Raw genomic sequence first — 23,343 nt, forward strand, 5'->3', positions numbered from 1 at the left:
CCCTATCCCTTAATAGACACTTCATTCATTAAGCTCACTTTGAACCATCACCTCCAATAAAGGAAGAAGTCCCCTCCAACAAATGGTTGGTCTTGCCTCCTCAAGACAGGCAGCGAGGCTGCCTGAGACCTGTGGCAGCTTCGTGTGTTTCTATCATTGAGGCAGCACCATCCCTGTTTGCTATTTTAATTTAGCATCCTTTGAAACAGCGTCTATTTCTCGGCCACGCTCCTGCTTCACCTTTCTCTGATAAGGATGCTGGTCACTTGGTCTATTCTAGTTATTGTTATGTAATGGGGTCTTTGTGTATACTTAGGATTTTCATTTCATTCATATAGTGCAAGTGTCTTTTTAGCTTGGCGTAAGTCTTCATCTGCCTTTGCGAAGGCTGACAGATCTTCTCGTTCAACATAAGCAGCCCTAGATATAAATGCCTCTGTGGCAGTCATTTTTCTTTGTCCAGGCCAATCCATGACAACTGAACTATTTGCCAAGTAAGTGTATAGATCAATATCGTATGTGGTCAGCTCTCAATAATCCACAGTAAGTGACAGAAAATATGAATAAATTAATTCACTCTGCTGGCTGAGTGCCACTGAGGCGTCATCCTCACGTTCCCTAGTGGAACCCACGCTCTGCTCGCCTCGGCGGCAGAGTATGGCTTGGCTCTCCTTTCTCCTACTACAGGCTGTGGGGACCCTGGCCCTTCAGTCCCCTGCGCCCCTTGAAGAATGTCAGCTTATCATTGCAGATAATCACAAGTCTGCTGACCTTCATGTGCCAAGGGTCATTCAGCCACACAGAAAAGGTGTAGAATATAGTTTCATAAGTGTTGTAAATTTCATCCAGAAAGTACAGGTTCTCATTCATATTCATGCATGCCTGTTTGCTTTCCTTTTGAGTAAGTCCCATGTTATTGAGAAAAGAGGAAGGGAAATAATATTATTGCTATTAGCCGACTGTGGTGTTACTGATGGGGGAAAATTGAAACTTGTAAAATTATGTGGGGAATACTTAATATTTCCACTTTTCCCCTTTAATCCAGATGATTGAAAGTTGACAGCAAACCAGTTTTAACATAATACACCTCCTTTTGCACTGTAAGGATTGAGCAGATCCTGAATAACCAGAGACTGAAAGCCTTGGTCTTAGTTCTTCAAACTGTCATCCAACTAAGGTGAAGGCATAGAAGGCTGCATTATTTGCAAAAGTCCTAAAGATGATTAATATGATTGCTGTAATATATGGCAGAATAAGGATTGAATATATTTTGATATGCTACAAATCAAATACATATTCCATGGAAATCAGATTTAACTAGTGTGCACAGGAGAGCCTACAGTTAAATTAAAAGAAGAAAAAGAGGAAGACAATAACAACTTAATAAGCTCCAGGAACGGGAGAGTACGTTTGTGTGGAGAAGCCAAGGAGGCTGCACGGGAGGGGAACTCGCATGGACCTGTGTGTGATGTGGTTGCTGGGGCTGTTAACCTAGTGTAGGTTTCTCCTGTGGAAACACAGTGGCCAGTTCTTGGCAAGTGGTGATTCTACTCCGCTAGTTACATGGCATTGAAAGTATTTTGCATGGTTTATTTTAAGCAGGATATTGGCAATTTAGAAACACTGGAGTAGGGTGTCTAGGATATGAAGAGTCTGAAGAACATCTCTGAAATGGAATAATGAGAGAGACTAGGGATGTCTGGTTGGAGAGAACAAGCCTCCAAAGTGTCTGAGAATGATCATCAAATATGTGAATGTTTATCTCATACACAAGTGGCTTTGTTTATTTTATGTTGCTCAAAGGGGAATAATTAGAAACAGTGGGTTGAGGTTGTGAGAAGGCGGTTTGGTTTAGATCAGTATTTCTCTCACATTAGGGATGCAAGTATATATTTTTTTCATCTTAAAAAACTTGTTATTTTGAAATAGTTTTAGACATACAGAAACGTTGCAAAAACATAGTATAGAGAGTTCATATACATCCTTCACTTAAGCTTGTTAATGATCTTAGTATAGTTAGCAAGCCATGAAATTAAAGTTGGTGTGGTACTGTTAACTATAGACCTTATTCCAGTTTTACCAGTTTTTCCACTAATATCCTTTTTCTGTTGCAAGATCTAACCTAGGATCCCACATTACATTTAGTTGTTGTGTTTCCTTCCTCTCTTCCAATCTGTGACACTTCGGCCGTCTTTTAGGACCTCGACACTTAGTGATTATTGGTTAGTTATTTTGTTGTCCCACATTTTCTTATGATTAGAGTCAGGGTGTGCGTTTTTGGCATGAGTACTGCAGAAGTGATGTTGTGCCATCTTGGTACATTGTGTGGAGGAGGTTCATGGTTTTGTGTCCCATTACTGCTGTTGTTCACCTTGTCACTTGATTACGATGGTTTTATCCACTGTAAAGTTACTATTTTTCTCTTTATAATTAATACGAATCTTGGGGAAGATAGTTTGAGACTGTGCAAACATCAATTTCTCCTTAAACTGTTGCCTCCTGATTTTAGCATCTATTATTAGATCTTGCCCACAATAATTTTTACTGTGATATTTACTTAATGCATGTCCCTCTTTCCTTTTGCTTTTATTAATTAGAATTCAACTATAAGGAAGTCCTATCCCTTCTTACCTATTTATTTCCTCAATTATTTTTGATATGGGTAGACTAATAGGCATTTACATTCTTCTGTGGATTATCCAGTGCTGTTTTTATTTTATTGCTTAAATCATTCCAGCTTTGGCCAATAGGAAGTCCTTCCTTTGACATGCCCTCATTTTACAAGAACTTTCTAAGTTTTTGGCCCATAAAGTATTTCAGGCTCATCTTCTATTTTCCCTGCTGCTTCCCTGAATCAGCTGCTTCCCATGGAGTCCAGATTCCTTTTATGGGAAAATGGTATTTAGAAACCAATTTCTAGGTGCTAAGTGTAATCTTGCTACTAGGATGCCATTGTCCTTAGTGGACACAGCTAGGATATATATACATATGTGTGTGTTTGTGTATATGTGTATATCACCCCCACACACAGTAACCCACACATACATATCTTTATATATTTCTATATCTCTGTCTGGATATGTATTAAAAATTCTAATCCAACACCACTGGGTTCATTGTAGCCTCTCCCTTTTCTGTATTTGTAGCTTATTTCTTCAACAGTGAGAAACTTAGCTCTTATTATTTACGATGTATTTACTTACTTATCCAGTGCCAATAAAGTAATTTCAAAATTGCTAACCCTGTAATAAACACATTTATTAGCTAGAGTACAGCATTTCTATACAGTGCTTTTTGTCTTTATTTAGCCTTTGATTTTCCAGTCAAAATAGTTTTTTTTGTGTGTGTGTGTTTTTTTTTTTTTGAGACAGAGCCTCGCTCTGTTGCCCAGGTTGGAGTGCAGTGGCGTGATCTCGGCTCACTGCAGCCTTGACCTCCCAGGTTCAAGCAATTCTTCTGCCTCAGCCTCCCTAGTAGCTGGGACTATAGGCGCCTGCCACCACACCTGGCTAATATTTTTGTTGTGTATTTTTAGTAGAGATAGGGTTTTACCATATTGGCCAGGCTAGTCTCAAACTCCTGACCTTGTGATCTGCTCGCCTTGGCCTGCCAAAGTGCTGGGATTACAGGCATGAGCTACCACACCTGGCCCAAAATAGTATTTTTTAAAGTTATTTGGGGTAGTTGTTTTCAGTGTGGCTGTGTTACTTATTTGTAATGTAGTTAGGTTCATTATTTTTGTATTCCACTTGGGTTCCCCTCCCTCGATGTCCTGGTTTACTTAGATTTTTCCCTTCCTTTTTGGCATGTGAAATGTTACTCTGGTGCTTCAATGCAGAGCTATATGCTCCTCTTCATTTCTGTTCCCATGCCACCCTTTTCCCCAAACCTTTCGTACCCACTGTCTATAGGAAAGCAGTCTCTTTCATTTCTCAAATATCCTTCCTGTATTTCTTTTGCAGAAATGAGCAGATAGTGTCTATTTTCTTATAACCTCTTCTTTCTTACACAAAGGATGGCATATTATAGATACTCTTTTGCACTTTTTGTTAAGTGTTTTTCACTTAACAATGTTTTCTGGAAATCACTGTAGACCAGTTCATGGAAATCTTCCTCTTCCTTTTCTCAGTTGCATAGTACTTCATTGCTTAGAAGTACCATAGTTTATCTAACCACTCTCCGGTGTAGGGGCATTTAGGTTGTTTCCAATATATTGCACTATTGAAGAACTCTGTGCAAATGTGCTTTTTTCCCACATTGTTGGAGGTGTATGTTTAGGGTAGATTCTAGAGTTGTAATTGCTGGGTTAAAAACTGTGCATATAGCTTTGTTAGGTATTGCCAAATTTCCCTGCATTAATTTGCATTCTCACCAGCAAAGTGGGAGGTGCCTGTTTTCCTGCAGCCTCACCAACAGGGGCTATATCACATTCTACAATTTTTGCCCTTCTGATGATACATGATATCTTGATGTTATCTTAATTTGTATTCTTTAAATATGAGTGCGTTTGAACACTGTTTTCATGTTTGAGGACCATTTTAATAGCTTTTGTAAATTGTTTATGTCTTTTCTCCATTTATCTTTCAGGTTTTTGGTCCTTTGTCAGTCAGCTTTTGTAATAGTTTCTTATATTCAGGTTATTTACCCTTTTTCTGTGATATATGTTGCAAACATTTTTCTTCCTTTTTTATCAGTTATCTCTTGATGTTGTTTAGGATTTTTTTGTTTGTTTGGCCCTACAGAAGTTTTTATTTTCATATAGTAAAACTTATCAATCTTGATTTTCTTGCCTCTGTATTTTGAATCATATTTATTGCCTCTGTATTTGAATCAGTTAGAAAATCTTTCCCTACACCAAGATTAGAGAATTCACTCATATTTTCTCCTAGGAATTGCATAGTTCTTTATAATTAGACCTTTTGCATTCAGGTCCCTGATGCATCTGGTTTGGTTTTGTATGTGGTTGTATTAGTCTGTTTTCATGCTGCTGATAAAGACCTACTGGAGACTGGGTAATTTATTAAAAAAAAAAAAAAAAAAAAGTTTAATGGACTCAAAGTTCCATGTGCCTGGGGAGGCCTCACAATCATTGCAGGTGAAAGGCACACCTTACATGGCAGCAGACATGAGAGAGAATGAGAACCAAGCTAAAGGGGAGCCCCTTATAAAAACATCAGATGAGACTTATTCACTAACACGAGGACAGTATGGGGGAACCGCCCCCATGATTCAGTTATCCCCTAGTGGGTCCCTCCCACAACATGTGGGAATTATAGGAGCTACAATTCAAGATGAGATTTGGGTAGGGACACAGCCAAACCATGTCATGGTGTGAGGTGCAGATCTAAATTTCTTTTCTCCAAATGTTTCCAAGTTGTCCCAGCACCGTATATTAAAAAGTGCATCCTGCTGGGCACAGTGGCTCATGCCTATAATCCCAGCAATTTGGGAGGCCAAGATGGGAGGATTACTTGAGGCCAGGAGTGTGAGACCAGCCTGGTCAACATAGTGATACCTTATCTCTTAAAAAAAAATGAAAATTATATATGTAAATATGAAAAGTCCATCCTTATCACAGTGATTTGAAGCCAAACTTTCATATATATTTTGATTTCTATGTGGACTTTTAATGCTACCACACTGGTCTGTTTGTCTCCTTGTGTGCCACCGTGTTTAATTATGGAGTCTCTATGGTTTGTTTTCATGTCCAGGAGTTGTTTCATTTTTTTCTTCAGGGTTTTCCTAGCTCTTCTTGCTTATTTGTTTTTCATTGTGACCATTAGTATCAACTAATGTAACTCTGTAAAATAGTTTACTGGGATTTTTACTGGGATTATATTGAATTTACAAATTAATTTAGGGAGAACTGTCATCTTTATAATGCTGGGTTATCCTATCCAATAATTGGGGATGTCTTTTCTCTTGTTCATATCTACTTTAGTGTCTTTCAAGAATGTCTTACATTCTTCTTGTATAGATTTTGTGAAATTCTTGTTAAATTTGTTCCTATTTAATCCTTGTTGCAATTATTTTAAATTTTTATCTGATTATTATTTTGTATTTGAAAGCTATTGATTTTTGTATGTTAATTCTGTATTAGTGAATTCTTTTATTGTTTGAGTTAGTTTTATCATTGATTCTCTGGGGATTTCCAGATATGTATGGTTATCAACTGCAAATAGAAGTGGTTTTACTACTTTACCCCTTCTTATAATGCTGATTGATTTCTCACGTCTCAGTATATTGGGTAATACCTCTCATACAATGTTGAACAGCAACAGAGACAGTGAGCATCTTTGCCCTGTTCCTGATAGTAGTAGAAATGCTATTAGTTTTTCCTCATTTAGTAATGAATTAAGGAATGTGTATTTTATTAATTTAACAGTATAACCCTCAATTCCTGTGTTCTTTAACTTTTATCATAAATAAGTTTTAAATTTTGTTAAAGGATTTTTCAGAATCTATGGAGGTCATCACACTATTTCCTTATGTTTATTAATATAGTACATTATATTAAGAGTTTTCTAATATTTTGAATATCTTAGACCTCATTCATATTTTTACATCGATATTGAGCAATTGATTGGTGCATAATTGTATTTTCTTGTTCTTTCTGTCTGGTTTATCAGTGTTACATTTGCTTCATTAAAGGAGACAGTGTGCTAGAATCTTCTTCATAGAGCATTGGCATTACCTGGCCTTTGAAGGTTTGGGAGAATTCCCCTGGGAAACCATGTGGTCCTGGGGCTTCTTGTGGGTAGTCACTTAATAACTCTTTCTGTTTCTTCTGGGAAATCATCAGTTTAAACTTTCTAACTCTAATGGGATCAGTTTTGGTAATCAGACTATCCTTAGGAAGTTATCAGTTACATCTACATTTTTCAAATTCACTTGCATAGAGGTCTGTGAAATAGTCCCTTAAGATTTTTAGAATTTCTTGTTTCATTGGTTATTTCCCCTGGGTCCTTTCTTATTTTCTACTTTTGTATTCACTCCTCCTTTTTCTTGAGTAACTTAACTAGTGGTTTGTCTACTTTTTTTCCCTCTAAAAACCAGGATTTATATTTGTACATTAGATCTACTGTTTTTCTGTTCTCCACCTCATTAATTTTATCTTATCTATTCTTTTTTTCTCATTAATTTTAGCTTTTTCCTTCATGTTTTCTTTGTGTATTATTTTGGTTTGCTTTCTTGTTCTTTTCCTAGTTTTTATGAGCTGGGAATTACTATTGTTATTATTTGTTTTTTGAGACAGTCTCGCTCTGTTACCCAGGGTAGAGTGCAGTGGCATGATCTCAGCTCCCTTCAGCCTCAGCCTTCTGGGCTCAATCTTCCCGCCTCAGCCTCCTGAATAGTTGGGACTACAGGTGCACCACCATGCCTGGCTAATTTTTATATTTTTTGGTAGAGACAGGGTTTCACCATGTTGCCCAGGTTGGTCTCAAACTCCTGGCCTCAAGCGATCTGCCTGCCTTAGCCTCCCAAAGTGCTGGAATTACAGGCGTGAGCCACCGTGCCTGGCTGGGAATTATTAACTTTCATTCTTTCATTTTTATTGATAAAAGTGTCAGTGCAATGAATTTTTCTCTGATTACTGTTTTAAATGTATTTCATGGATTCTGATATGTAGTGTTTTCATTGTAATTATTTTTAAAAAATTCTTTCCTCTCAGTTGGTGACCTAAGAAATAATAAGACTCTTAAATTTCCAGGTGGAAGTGCCTTTCCATGTTTTTGTTTTTGTTAATTATTGATAGTTTATTGCATTATAATCAGAAAGTATTGGTTACATTTCTACCCTATGGAAATCATGGTTTTTTCCTTTAATGCCATCAGTGGTGACTGTGCTGTGGGTTCTTGAGAGGAATGTGTATACTCTGTTATCAGGGTACAGAGTTCAATATATATGTCCATAAGGTCAACCTTTGTTGATTACGTTGTTTAGATCTATCTCCTGACTTGTTTTCTGTATACTTGCTCTGCCTTGTACCGAGAATGGTGTATGAAACCTCCTATTATTAGTATGTTTCTAACAGCGTTTGTTCACATCTCCTGTAGTCTTTGTTTGATAAAGGTTTTGGTTATATTATTCGGCTCATAGTGTTCATGAGCATTCTGTCTTCACTGTGTACTGTGGCTTTTAGCGTTAAAAAAAAAGTCCTTGGTTGTATTCACACTTTGGAGCTTGTGTTCTATGTGATCTGCTCCTGCTCTCTTTTTGTTTTTATTTCTCTAGTATACTTTGGTCCATCCTTTTTATTTGTAGCCTTTCAGAATCACTTGATTTTAAGTGCGTCCCTTGTATACAGTGTATAGTTGGGTCTTGTTCTTTTAAAATTTTGGATGTAGAAGGATTTGTATTTTCTAGTGATTATTTGTGTTTAAACCTATTTAATATCCTTAGGTTCCCTGTTTTATTATTTAACCCTTCATTGTCCAATTCTCAGTTTTTTTCAGCATCAGTTAATACTCACCTATTGCTTATACAATAATGAACTATACAATAATGAGAACTCTTCTCTCTTCCTTTTCCTTCATCTCCCATTTTTAATGCATCATTTCTAGTCATAAGGTTTCTATATTGTATAAATGCATTAAGTGAAAAAAGTTCATTAAGAATATATTAAATAATAGTAGCACAGATAATAAACACATTTTGCAAAAGTCATAAAGGTGATTTGCAAGTGGCTGAAGAAGTTGGGGAGATGCCAGTGTACTATGCAGTGTGTTCTGAAATCGGGGCTGTCCAGCAGCGGGGCCTCTTGGGCTGGCTGCCAGGGCTCTTGGCATGGATTGCTGGCCCTGGGCCAGGGTGGCCTCCATGACTGTTTACAGAGGTCCTCCTGCCTCTGAAACTCTGTGTCAGTTACAACATTGTTACTCTAAACATAGAGAAAGTCTTGGGACTTTCAAACCGAGTACTTTTTTTCTTTAGCATTAGAGGATTCCTTTTGTAATTATTTTCTTTAGTTCACATAGTAGTAAAAACCAAATGCTAACTTTCCCAAAGGTTATCAGTTATGGACTGTGTGTGCAACCTTTGAAATAAATAAAATTAATTTGCTCTTCAGTGCCAGTGAGACAGAGAAGTAGTCACATGTGAATTATTCATATTGTATTAAGAAAGTATGTAATTTGATACTAAGCAAAAGCATATAACTAGTTTCTTGAATAAAATTTATGGGTTTTGCACATTTTCAATATCAATAAACCAGTCACCAAGTTTATTACAAGAGTTTCAGCCAAAATTATTTGAAGTGACTATTTTAAATGTATAAAGCTAAGTAAATATCAGGCAATGCAAGAAATAATGAGGTTAAATGTAATTGATGATTGTTATTCTGAAAAGATAAAGTTTAAAATCATCTCCTCAAATGCCCTATAAAGTTTTCCAGCTCCACAGGGTTCTGTATTTGCAGCTGAAGCTTTCTGAAAGCAAATTCAATTAGAGTGTTGTGTGCTTTATGAGACCATCTCAAGTGAAATTTCGTTTGTTTCAGAAACGGGCATGCAGGAGATTCGAAGCCAGTGGGCACGAGCGTGGCTGCCACCCGGTGAACGCCTGTGTCCTGGCATCGTGGGGCCCAGAGGACCGGGAGCCTCCCTCAAGAGGCTGCCCCCCAGCACCGAGGCCAGAGAGTAGCCAGGGGAGGCTAAGTACAGGGGTATGTTCCTGTTCCCACCAAACTAGTTGTGAGCATGTTGAAATATTTTAATAGAAAGTGTAAATAATCATTGTTCTGATATATCTGCAACTGTGATTTGTTAAATAGATTTCTCAGAATGGTGGAAGGAGCTCAGCCCAGCCTTGCCCAAGATGTATTGCAGGGGAATCTGTAAGTGCATTAACCTTCTTGCTGTGACATAAAAGATAGACTTCTTCTTAAATATTAGATCCATAAAACAAAGTCAATAAAAACTGCAATTACGTTTCTGAAGAATGAGGAACATAAATAAAAAGGTGAAAATTGATTTAAGCTTTTCTTAGCATTCTATCAGTATACAAACTAATTTGTGTCCAGCTTCAGATTGGAAATAGAAATTGCAAATACATTTAAAATTCCTTCTAAAAAACAGGGTTTAGGGAAGGGACAAGGCCATTGGATTTGGTTAAAATAGAGAATCATTTAAGGACATCTTGGAGAAAAGATCTTTCTCATTTAATTTTCCAAATAGGAATCACCATTGCGTTTTTCTTTTCCCTGTTTATACTTTTCTTCCATGTTTCTGTCATAAACTTCACATAAATCACAGATTTCAGAAGGGAACACAGTGTTCATTAATTCAAAGTAAAGGGAGGTCAGAAACTGCCAGAGTCAGATTCTCAGTCTCTTCTATTGGGCAGAATATCATAAAGTATATATTAGCATAATAATACCTTTGTTATTAATTTTGAACTTACTCCAAGAACAAGTTAATATGTCTTTGATAACCTCTATAATTCTTGGGTTTCTTTAATTTTAAATTTGAAATCTTAATATTGCAATAAAATAGAATTATATTTAAATTCCACCTAGAAACCAGGAATTTGTGTGTGTGTGTATGTGTATTTCTGAGATTGCCCCCTAAAGATCTTTAGAGAAATGTATTGCTGTTTTTGATAAGCAAAAGATTGAGTCAATAAATTATGGAGATCCTCAATTGACATACTGTAAGCTACTGTGTTTTACAATGATAAGCACTGATTTTGTTTCAAACAAAGACCTAAAACCATGACAGTCATCACCATGTCTGATGACAGGGTGAACCTCTAATTGTCTGAATTCCTTAGACAAATATGAAAACAAAGTTTAGTATGAAACTCATTCCATGAAGGTATACTTTGCTACTTTTTGTACTCTCTTTAGAAAAATTTTCATAGGTTATGTTGCATTCTATGGTGTAATTCTGAACAATGGTGAAATTAAAGATCCGGCAACTTGAATTTAGTATGTTTAGGTTGATTCACATAGCTGTTAAATATACCCTAGAATACAAATGAATAATGCTTACTTTGAGAATCATGCCTCCATTGGGGTTGAATTCCTTGTTTGCCAATGACTGACTGGTGCCTTCTTTGTCCCCCCCACCCCATTTCCATGGAATGTGTCTTTCACATCCCCCCGTCTGTTGGAAGCAAACACTTGGAATGTAGCACAGATTCTTAATGCTTTGAGAGCTTGTGTTCTGGCATGAATGGCTTAAAGAAAAAAAAATTTAGTTCCAGCAACTGATTGGATCATTTTGGCTAATATTCTGTTTGAACAACAGTACCTATTTGATTAGGGTTTTTCCTTTCTTTATAATTCCCCAAGCTTGCCTCTGTTATGTTTCGTAGGAAATGAATCTATGAGCAGAAAACCTTCATTGATATGTAAATATCTTTTTTTTTTTTGTTAATACTCAATATTCTTTTCATCTAAATTTCAGAAACTGACTTTAAAAAATCAGTTTCCTTTTATTTGTAGTTATTCTCAATAAAATTTCACCCAGGCTTGGGCGTTTTAATATTTACACCCACTATTTCTGAAAGTCTAATGTAAATAAAGATTGAAATGTGAATTTGAAAAGTCACACCTCTTGATATTTGAACAGACTATAGCTGCATATATCTTCTTCTTCTAATAATATGGCTAGTTTCTCTCCTAAGCTTTTAAAATAATAAGACACTATTTTTGTATTATAAAACATCAAAAGGTTCAGTGTTAAATAAAAAGCAAATAGTATTTTTAGCAATGAAAGATCCCTGGGAGTTGTGCTTAACAATAAATCACCAATGGGGCAAAATTCCAAATTTCAGAAGACTTTATTAAACTTGCGGTTCCATTCACAAATGCCTGCTTACACGTGGACCTGCCCGCTCTCCTGTGATGCCCGTAGGCGGTTCAGAATGGTTCTCTTGGTCAGAGAGAAGCCAAGGTGATGTCAGGGGTAGTTTGTGTGAAATTCCTAATGGGAAGCTTACATGTGATTCTGAGTTAATTTGGTGGCTTTTCTCCAGTAAGCTCCTTTGCATCCTGAATTCTCTAGTGTATTTTTGACCTTAGTAGGATGTCAGCTGATCTGATCTGTTCTGCTCTGAATTCTCAGTATAGCCGTCTGAGCTTGGTGGTCCTTCTGTTCCTAAGCTTTTCCTTATGTTTATGATTGAGTTGTTTCTTACACATATAGGGTTTTGACATTTCCCATATGCAAGAGTTTCCTCGGCAGACCTCTTCAACCTCATTTTCCAAGTTTGCATTTCGGTCTATTTCTGTTGACCCATTCTGGCGCATCGTAACCATTATTACAATGGTTCAGGAGTGGCTGAGGTGGTTTCTTATAGTAATTACCGTTAGGGTTCACCTCCTGCTGTTCGTTATTATTTAGGAGCATCGCCTCGTAGCCCTGTATCACCCTGCTCTTGTTATCAATGATCGAAATGAATGTGGTGAGACCTGGTCTTGCTGCATCCAGGGCATCTGCTCCTGCCCAGGGTCAGGCTGCTTGCTCTCGCTGTTGTGCACTGTCTGGGGCTGCAAGTCCTGTAGAGGATGATTGCCATCACTAGGAGGCTTCCTTTCCTGCCACCACTGGCTCCCACGCTGGGCAGTCACCTGGGCTGCAGGCTTCCTTTCCCGGATCTGCACGGCTGGCTTGTACCCAGGCCACACAGTAACCAAGTGTAAAATGGAAATGAAGCTGCTCCTTGCAAATTCAAAGCAATTAAGTGAAAACTTAGGGGGCTGCCAGAGGTCTCCAAAATAATCAAAAAAAGGTACATGAAAAAGGGAGGAAGGCTTATAAGGCAGAACACTGTAGAAAGGATTTAGGATATTGGTTGAGGGGAGACGTGATGGTATTTCCTCAGCACCGTGTTTTCCTAGAGGTCTCTGGTCTCTGATGTTTTGTAGTCTCTCAGTGCTGGAATCCTCTGGAGAAGGGCCCACCCTCGGATCTTATTGGATCACTGGTCAGCCGTTGCCTGTTTTTTTCTCAGCTCTGACCCCCTTTCTCTGCCCCTCCTCTGTGTTGTGGAGACTGTGTTTCCCAGACTCCTTTGCTTCTGACTTCTGGGAGAATCCAGCCAACGTGAGGCATTGGTGGGACACAGGAATGCTGGGGAGAAGGAGGAGGAGGCCAGAGCATTTCTTTCTCTCTCTCTCTCAGTCCTCCCCCGGGACTCAGCTCCTGCAGAGCAGTCCCTCTCGGCCCAGCTCCTGCGAGGTCCACTTCCTCCTCACTTTGTCCTCCTGGTGAGTGTTTGGCTCCTGTACTAGTCCATTTTCATATCACTATAAAGGACTACCTGGTGCCTGTAATCCCAGCTTGGGAGGCTGAGGCAGGAAAATCGCTTGAACCTGGGAGGTGGAGGTTGCAGTGAACCAAGATTGCGTCATTGCACTCCAGCCTGGGTGACACATGAGACTCCATCTAAAAAAAAAAAAACTACCTGAGACTGGATAATTTATAAAGAAAAGAGGTCTAGTTGACTCACAGTTCCACAGGCTGTACAGGAAGTATGGCTGGGAGGCCTCAGGAAACTTACAATCCTGGTGGAAGGTGATGGGGAAGCAAGCATGCCTTACCATGGCAGCAGGAGAGAGACAGCCAGAGGGGAAGTGCCACACACTTTCAAACAACCGATCTCATGAGAACTCACTATCACAAGAACAGCAAGGGGAAGTCTGCCCCCATGATCCAGTTACCTCCCACCAGCTCCCCTCTAACACGTGTGGAGTACAATTCGAGATGAGATTTGGGTGGGGACACAGAGCCGAACCATATCAGCTCCCCCATTTGGCTTCTCATCGCTTCCATCATTTGTGTAGCCAAATCCTGTTACAGTCCCTCTGTTTGAAATATACCTAGATTGGTTTCTGTTTTCTTACCTGTGCTAATCAGCTAATGAATGGACAGACTCTCCTGGGGAGAAAAGTTGCTGTTTCTAACAGAGGTCTCCGGGCCTTTGTTGTCCCCTGCAAGGGCTCAGTCAGTAGTCCGCAAGCTTGGCACTCCAGAGTGCTGGCAGGGCTGATCCCGGTGATAAGCCACATGAGTCTCGAGAGCCTGGACATGAAATTTCAAAATACAGTCAGGCCCTTCAATGTTGCCCATCACTAATGCTCCTTCACTCCCTTTTATCTGTGGTTATTGGTTTTTATTGCTCAAACGGGTAGGGAGTTACCACTGAAAAGCCAGCATGCAAAACATGGTGTTTCCTGGTGCCATGGAGCCTCTGGTCCCATGTTGATTCTGGATACCAGCGTTGTCATTAGCCTAATCTTTTTTTTTTTTCACTGAGGGCAAATAGCAAGGGAGCAGTCTTAATTAGCCTCCGTATTATTCACTTTTTGACGCTGAAATCTATTGCCTGACAACATTTGTGTGTGTGTGGTGTATATGGTGTGTGTGCATGTGTGTGTCTATGTACATATGTAGTGCGTGTGCACGTCTGTGTGTGTGGAGTCAGGCAATGTAGGAGTAGAAATTGAGGGCAGGGGAAGGGAGGTGTTTGGTCCAAACCTATTGTTTTGGTTCAGTTTTCCCTTGTAGGGACAGCAGGAGGAGCCAAAGTATGATTATTCTGATTCTAAATGGATGCATTTTTTTCTTTGTATTGCTTTTTATCTCCAAATTGGTGACCTTTAAAATACTTCTGTTTATTTTGTTTCCATATCTGTACATTATTGGTCACTGCTTTCTACATCTACATCATCTATAAATACTGCACTAGAACAGGAAGGCTTGGAACCCATTGATCTCTGCCCTCCTCCAGTGCCTGCGGTGACGGCTGAGAACGCTGCCTGTGCTTGCTATGGCGGGTCCGAGTGTCAAGCTGGGGTCGGGGCCGAAGATGGAAATGTAACGTTCTGACATGGATGAACAGAGATCGATGCGCAGTGCCCTGCTCTTTGTGTCCTGTCTCGGCCACAGCTGATAGCAAGCATCCTTGTCAGTTCTTTCTTCTGTCCTGAGAGAAGAAAACACAATCATGGAGGGATCAGCGGGAACTTCATTGATCATTCTGTAAGAATCAAGTTGTGCTCCATGCATTTCTTCCCCCAGGTCTGTCAAGGATCCCGGAGTTCATTGGTCTAACCCTGTCAATTTACAGATAAGGAAAGTGAGGTCCCCAGGCGCTAAGCGGTTGGCCTGCCACGCAGCGTCGTTGATGGGGAGGCAGGGGCCTGAGCACTCGGCTGGGAGCCCCCTCTGCTTTCTGCTCTTTTGGCTGATCAGTGTGTTTGCAGTTAGCATGCCGGCGTCACTCCCCCACACTGGTGGCCCAGCGTCAGGCTCGAACACCCTCTGAGAAGTGTGGCAGTGATAGTGCAGGTTTTTGTGGATTTTCATCCCCAGACACAGTGAGAAGCTCTTGGCTAAGACACAGGGCTGATTTACTCACACTGTGAGGGAATAAGCTGGGAATGGAAGAGTCTGGCTGTGTCAGTATAGCCAAATATGAATCCCAGAATAGACGGGTCTGAATAGACCACTGACAGAATCTTCAGACTTAGCTTCTAGCAGTAGCTGACAGTCTCTCTGGAATACGGATATTGAAAAACTACCTTTAAAAAAATTTTAACTGTTACTTAGGTCATTTTCTGGTGCTAAAGGAGCTGAGGGGCTTCAGATGACTGGAAGAAAAAAGACAAAAGTTCAATTTAGACTTCCTACAGACATGTTAGATCAAACCAACACAGATGTGTCCCCCTTCTGCTGCAGAGACTCAGGGTAGACGCTGATAAAAAACACACCTGATCATGTAATAGGCAAAGAGAGAAAGCAAAGGTAGAGCCGTTGGGACCAACACACTCTTTAGTGGACCATTACTGGGTCTGGGTACTTGTTGGGTTTGGTCCTAGAATGCACCCAGGACTGGGAACTGGAATGCTCATGTCCAGAGATAGATGTGGTTTTGGCCTAACAGAGGTGTGGGAGCTAGAATTTGGATCCTTGCATGAAGTTTAGAGGCTCGAAGATCTGATTATACCCTAAAAGGGGACTGGAAATTACAATACCAGGCTTTGCGTGGGTGTGGGCTCCAAGCTTATTTTATCTCAATCGTATAGGAACCAAAAGTAGAAGCCCTGCCATAAAAACAGTTGCAGCCCATTGAAGTCCTGAAGGCCTTGGGTGGCAGCAGATGCAGAACTGTCCTGTAGGCATGCCTCCACCGCCCAGTGCATAGGAGATTTGGAGATAAAACAACCCCTACTAAGGATAAGATCACAATAGAAAAATAAGCACATAAACAAATCTACTACCATGGTGAGAAGAGGGGTCAGGAAATAAACAGTAGAATCGAAATCTCCAAGAATCTGAAATAATAGAAGAACCTGAAGTTGGATATAAAGTACGGGCACACCTCATTTTATTGCACTTCACTTTATTGTGCTTTGACGATATTGTGGTTTTTATTCATTGAAGATTTGTGGCAACCTTGCATTGAACAAGTCTGTTTGGTGCCATTTTCCCAAAAGCATGTCCTCACCTCATGCTTCTGTGTCAACATTTTTAAACAACAAAGTATTTTTAAATTAAGGTGTGTACATATTTTTAGGCAGAATGTTGTTTGCACACTTAATAGACTACAAGCATATTGTAAACAAAACTTTTATGTGCACTGAGAAACCAAAACATTTGTGTGACTCACTTTATTGCAGTGTTCTGCAACCAAGCCTGCAATGTCTCTGAGGTATCCTGTAGTTATTTTACAAAATGATTAAAGAAGAAATCAAGCCATAATAAGAAAGGAAGGCAGTTTGAAAAAACTATTGGACGATTTTTTTAAAAAGAACTAAAAGTGCATGATATGTTCACTGAAGTTTTTTTTAAAAAGTCATCAGATTAGACACAGTTAAAGACAGAATTCATGAATTAGAAGATAGAGCTGGATAAATCCCCCAAGCATAGCAAGGGAGATAAGAAGATGGAAAGTATAAAAGTATAATTAGGAGTCATAGAGGAAAGAATGAGAAGGCCCATTAGGAAATCCAGAAGGAAGGACTTTAGAGAATGTGTGAGTAGAATAGTTGAAAAGATAATGGCTGAGAATTTTCCAGAATTGAAGAAAGGCATATGTGGTCAATTTCGAAGTAGAATAACAAGCAAGGGAAATTATCCATCAGCTATCAAGATATATTACAAAGCTGTGACCATTAAGACAATGTATTACTGGCCCAAGCGTAGACTAACCAATGAAATAAAATTGAGATATTTAAACATGCATATATGGCAGTTTGAAGGCATTATAAATTAGATTTACATAGACCTATAAATTGTGCCAGGGTAATTAGTTATCCATATATGAGGAAAGATAAAATTAGATCTCTGCCCCACACAAAATCAATTCTAAGAGGTGGGAGGTGGGAGTGGGAGTTAATAAGAACCTATATATGAAAAAAAAAAACTTTAAAATTGTTAGTAGAAAATATAGAATGTGACGGCCAGGCACGGTGGCTCATGCCTATAATCCCAGCACTTTGGGAGGCCAAGGTGGGCAGATCACCTGAGGTTGGGAGTTGAAGACCAGCCTGACCAACATGGAGAATCCATGTCTCTACTGAAGATACAAAATTAGCCAGGCGTGGTGGTGCATGCCTGTAGTCCCAGCTACTTAGGAGGCTGAGGCAGGAGAATCGCTTGAACCCGGGAGGTGGAGGTTGTGGTGAGCCAAGATCACGCCATCGCACTCCAGCCTGGGCAACAAGAGCAAAACTCTTGTCTCAAAAAAAAAAAAGAAAAAGAAAATATAGAATATGACCACATATATTGACATGCTCCATATCAGAATTCCTTCATCATTGTCTAAGAAAAGCTCTTTGCACAACATAAAGATGGGTGTCTTGAATAAATATGCAAATCAGTCCAGTAAATAAGTGGGCAAAGTATATGACCTGGCAGTTCAGAGAAAAGGAAACTCAGAATGTCCAATAAATATAAATAGGTGTTCAACTCACTAGTAATTTAAAGACTTGCAAATTAAAACATCAAATTAGCAAAAATAAAAATGGTGCTATAAGTGTGGGTGAGGTTGTAGAGTGAAAGGACACGTTCACTTCCTCAGAAGCCATGTAAATGGGTAAAGCTTATGGTGTGCATTTCTGGTGAGCTAGAAGATATAGTCCTAGGTGTATATCTTAGTTGATGCCCAAGAAAGTGTATACAAAATATTTGTTGTATTTGGGAGGCTGAGGCGGACAGATCACTTAAGGTCAGGAGTTTGAGACCAGCCTGGCCAATATGGTGAAACCCCATCTCTACTAAAAACGCAAAAACATTAGCTGGGCATGGCGCATGCCTGTAGTCCCAGCTACTCAGGAGGCTGAGGCAGGAGAATCACTTGAGCCTGTGAGGTGGAGGTTGCAGTGAGCCAAGATCCCATCACTGCACTCCAGCCTGGGTGATAGAGCAAGACTCTGTCTTAGAACAAAACAAAATATTTGTTGTAGCACTGTTAGCATAAGAAAAGCCAGAAACAACCTAAATGTTCATTAATAGAATGGATAAATGAATTGTAACATATTTACTCAATGAAATGTTATAGAGAGCAGTGAAAATGGATCAAATGGATAAAAAAGGAAATTACAGAAGGATCTATGTAGAATGATACTATCCAGATACAATTTTAAGCATGGGAAACATATATATGTACTAGAGGAATAAAAACATTTGTGAGAGTGGTAAACAACTTCGAAATAAGGAAGTTGTTTCCACTGAGTGGAAGGGCTCAGGGTGCAGTGTTTTGGTGATATCTAATGTTTTATCTCCTAAGTTATGTGATGGTTCATGAGTGTTTGTTATATTGTTGTCTGTACCTTTTTTCGTATGTCTGAAGAATCACGGTGAGTCTTGGGCGTGATGTATCCACACATAGATAGGTCATAATGACACTGGAGGACATCAAAGGCAGAGAAACATCTGTAGAGCTGCTAGAGAGAAATTACTGGCCAAGCATGAAGGGATGAGAATTTGACAACAGATCTCTCATTAGTAGCAATAGATGCCAGAAGACCTTGGAATGCATCTTGGAGATGCTAAGGGACTGCACTGTGACATGCATGTGGACAGGCTGCACTAGGTCTAGGGCTGCAATGGCCACTGCAGTGGGGTTCCTCTCCCCACCCCAGAAAATTCAGTTGCAAAAACTGACTCAAGAACAGAGAACAGAATCAGGTCAGTAACAATGGAAGAATCTGGGAACGTTATCAAAAAGCTACCATTGCCGGGATTTTACAGATTTTAACAACCCTGTATGAAAGAACACATGGATGGTTTAACATTAGGAAAACAATCACATTGTCTGATCAGAGGGAAAAAGAGGTCATCTGTTAGATGCAGAAACAGCATACAGTCAGATGCTAATCCCATTCATGATACATGTTTAAAAACTCCACAAAACAGAAATAGAAGGCTTGCTTCTGCTAAAAATTAAGGACGTGATACTTAGTGGAAGCATCTGTGTTGAAGAGAAAAGGACGAGGATGCTATTAGCGCTTCTGCTTGGTGTGCTAGGGCTCCTAGCTGGCATAATGTGATAAAAAAAAAAAAGAAAGAAAGAAACTGGGCGTAAGAATTGGAAAGAGAAAAATCTAAATTGTTATTTCCAGATGGCATAATTATCTACATAGAATATCCAAGGCTGACCACAGTGACTCATGCTTATAATCCCAGCACTTTGGGAGGCTGAGACAGGAGGATCGCCTGAGCCCAGTAGTTAGAGGCTGCAGTGAGCTATGATTATGCCACTGTACTCCCTCCCAGGCGGCAGGGTGAGACTCCATCTCTTAAAAAAATAAAGTCCAGAAAATCTGCAGATAGACTACTAGAACTAATATCCAGCAAGGTTGTTGAATATAAGATGAACACACAAAAATAGATAGACTCTTATTTACTGGTAACACGCAATTAGAAGAACAAAACTCCATTCACATGGTTGCAGCATGAGGATGTAAGTTGCTATCTAGTGTTCTGTATTTCATCTTGAAGGACTCCCTTCAGCATTTCTTGTAAGGCAAGTCTTCTAGCGACAGATTTCTGTTTTTTGTTTTTTTTTTTTTTAATCTGGGGATGTCTTCATTTCTCTATCATTATAATTTCAATGTCATTTGGTTTTGTTGGACATCGAGGAAAGGCGTGTATGGCCACATGGTTTTGAACTAGAGTAACAGGTGCTGACAGTCTTTCTCCTGGCACTTGGAATATGTCATCTCGCTGCCTCTCCCTCCACGATGTCTGATGAGAAATCAGCTGTTAGTATCACTGAGGCTCACTTGCACGTGGTATGTCGCTTCTCCCTTTCTGTGTGCAAGATTCTTTGGTTCTAGATCATTTTATTATGATGTGTCTAGGTGTGGATCCCTTTGGGTTCATGCTAGTGGAAGTTAATTGAGTTTCTTGTATATGTAGATTAATGTTTTCAAATCAAATCTGTGAAGTCTTTGGCCATTATTTAAAAAATATTCTTTCTGCCCTTTCTCCGTGTCCTTTTCCTCTGAGACTCCCGCTGACGGGTGTGTTGGGACACCTGATGGTGCTGTGCAGTCTCTTCAAAGCCCTGTTCATTTTCCTTCGCCTTTTTTTTTTTTTTTTCTGTTCCTCAAACTTGATAATCTCAATTGATTTCATGTTCACTGGTTCTTCCTTCTGCTTGCTTAAATCTGCTGTTGAGCCCCTTTAATGAATTTTTAATTTCACTTATACTTCTAAACTGTAGAACTTCTGTTTATATGTATAAAATTCTCTCTTTATGGATGATTATCTATTTGGTGAGACATCATTCTCCTTTCCTTTAATTCTTAATCATGATCTTTTTTTGTTTTTTGAGATGGAGTTTCGCTCTTGTTGCCCAGGCTGGAGTGCTGTGGTGTTATCTCAGCTCACTGCAACCTCTGCCTCCCAGGTTCAAGCGATTCTCCTGCCCCAGCCACCCAAGTAGTTGGGATTACAGGTGTGCACCACCACGCCCGGCTACTTTTGTATTTTTAGTAGAGACGGGGTTTCACCGTGTTGATTGCTGGTCTCAAACTCCTGACCTCAAGTGATCCACTCGCCTCAGCCTCCCAAAGTGCTGGGATTACAGGTGTGAGCCACCGTGCCTGGCCATGACCTTCTTTAGTTCTTTGACCATATTTAAAATGGCTGAAGTCTCTGTCTGGTAAGTTCATTTCTGGACTTTGTGTTCTGTTTGCCCCTCCAGGTCAGATCCACTGCCCACCTTTCCCGGCATCTGCACAGGAGGCCAGCCTGTATGGCTTACATCGGGGGGTGCCTGGGCTCTCCCACTTCCCTTTGGGCTCAGCCTCTAGGGGTATTTGGGACAGGCAACAGGAGACTGGAGAGCGAGGGCAGGGTATGTGGCCATGTCCCCTGGCCAGTGTCTGCTCCTCTGAAGGAGCCGGCAGCATGTGGCACCTCCTCCTTCCGGGTTCTGGCAGCCGCTGCTGCCCTTTATCCCTTGGCTCTGGCCCCTGCACTGTCCCTCGCGGCTCCCAGGCAACTTTGTGACGAATCCTTTTGTAATAACCCCTTTGTGAGGTCTCCTGTTCGCCCCTGTATCTATTTCCTGTTGGGGCTATGACTGGTACAGAAGGGTGCACGCCCACTTTCGAGTGTTGACGCCTCCAAGAAGGAAGAGAGGAAGATGAGGCAAGGGTGTGACAGGTGTCCATCGGCACAGGGCATCGCAGGTGCTCTAAAGACATTTCCCCATACAAAGATGCGTGCCGGCAAAGACGGATGATTGGCTTAGAGGTCCAAGCTTTTACTGTAGGCCTTTGAAGAATTATCTTGAGAAGGGACAGTGTTTTGTGGCGGTAAAGATGAATATGCTGTTAAAGGAAGAAAAAATGACTCCTCTGGCAGATGGTAATGGCAGGAATCATCAACATCTTTAACCCACAGAGAGCTGCTGTCATTCTGTCACACAGGTACTCGGGGAGAAGCGGAGAGCTAGCCACAGCCAGGGCTCTGCCCATGAAGGAAAAATGGCTTCAGCAAAAAGGGTGGGGGATGTGGGGTGCAGTTCTCTCCTCCCCCAGTCTACCGAGATGACTTGCAGCTAGATGTGCCGGAGGTGCAGGCATCAATCTTGGTGTTTCATGTGATGGTCCCAGATGGAGTGAGGTGTATTCCTGTTGGCTCTGCTGTCCTTGCTGGCTCCACAGAAAGGTCATGGAGACCCCAGCGAGGAAGGCTTCCAGAAAGGAAAGGGGGACATTTTGAGGGAGTTCATGCATGGTGGCAAACCCCGTAAAGAAGCCATTGCAGTGAGAGATGAAAGAAGGGCTGAGGCCACACACGTGTGCCGCAAGGGTGCAGAGGAGAAGGCGCTGGGCAGCAGGTGCAGCCAGAAGCAGCTGGCCCTGGCCCCTTTTCATCCCAGGGTTAGAAGCAAATAAAAACTCCCTCTTAAACGTCGTTCTCTTGCTCCGTGGAACTGTGTTTTACCAAAAGTGGAAAAGGGTTTTTCCATTATTGCTGATCCAATGACTTCAAGCCTGACCAAACAGGAGGCAAGGCATTTTAATTGTCCACAGTAAGACTCACAGTTGAGGCACAATGAGCCTGAAGCTCCTCATCAGACCTGCCTCCAGTGGCTGGTGTGGGCCATCTGTGAGTCCCAGAGTCCGAGGACTTGAGGTCCCACTGGCCCAGCCCCGGTCTAGATTGGGGTCAGTACGAGGCTTCTCTTTGGGTGTCACTGGGGGCTGCTTGCTTTGAGAGAGACAGAGACAAACTGGGACATGTCAAGAAGAGAGAGTAGGATTATGTGAGGGCTTGAGATCATGCCAGGGCAGAAGGTTTAAACGAGCGATTTCTAAAGGTTCTTTTGTGTCTAAGAGAGAGTAGAATGATGCGGGGGCTTGAGATCGCACCAGGGCAGAAGGGTTAAAGAGCAATTTCTAAAGCTTCCTTTGTGTCTAAGATTCTGGGTCTTGGCCAGATGCATTGGCTCACACCTGTAATCCCAAGACTTTGGGAGGCTGAGGCGAGTGGATCGCCTGAGGCCAGGAGTTCTAGACCAGCTTGACAACATGATGAAACCCTGTCTCTACCAAAAAAAAAAAAAAAAAAAAAAAAAAAAAAAGCCAGGTCTGGCGGCAAGCACCTATAGTCCCAGCTACTCAGGAGGCTGAGATGGGAGGATCTCTTGAGCCCAGGAGGCTGAGGCTGCAGTGAGCCATCATTGTGACACTGCACTCCAGCCTGGGTGACAGAGCCAGGCCCTGTCTCAAAAAAAAAAAAAAAAAAAAAAATTCTGGGTCTCAGTCCTCAAATTGATGTGGCTCTATCTTTGTCCCCAAGTTTTAACATGTCTTCCAGATATACCCCTCCTTGAACAGAGCAGGGAAGGATGCGTCAGGAGTAAGTCACCTCA

The 23,343-nt window shown here is 40.7% G+C and overlaps 1 protein-coding gene across 4 annotated transcripts in view; it reads left to right on the top strand.

Annotated features, from left to right (window-relative positions):
• C9H10orf143 (chromosome 9 C10orf143 homolog) overlaps positions 1–23,343 on the top strand; it is a 61,375-nt gene that overhangs the window by 23,758 nt on the left and 14,274 nt on the right. Inside the window, exons 2-4 of one of the 4 annotated variants that reach the window (XM_024789436.2) lie at positions 9,500–9,664; positions 9,773–9,835; positions 14,695–14,987. In XM_024789436.2, the coding sequence (XP_024645204.1) occupies positions 9,500–9,664; positions 9,773–9,835; positions 14,695–14,748 (282 nt within the window). In that variant the 3' untranslated portion in view covers positions 14,749–14,987. The remainder of the gene's footprint in view (positions 1–9,499; positions 9,665–9,772; positions 9,836–14,694; positions 14,988–23,343) is intronic. The other 3 variants (XM_071068918.1, XM_024789440.2, XM_024789437.2) reach the window with 3 other exon arrangements.

Source organism: Macaca nemestrina, chromosome 9, assembly GCF_043159975.1.
Source record: "Macaca nemestrina isolate mMacNem1 chromosome 9, mMacNem.hap1, whole genome shotgun sequence".
NCBI classification, from domain to species: domain Eukaryota; kingdom Metazoa; phylum Chordata; class Mammalia; order Primates; family Cercopithecidae; genus Macaca; species Macaca nemestrina.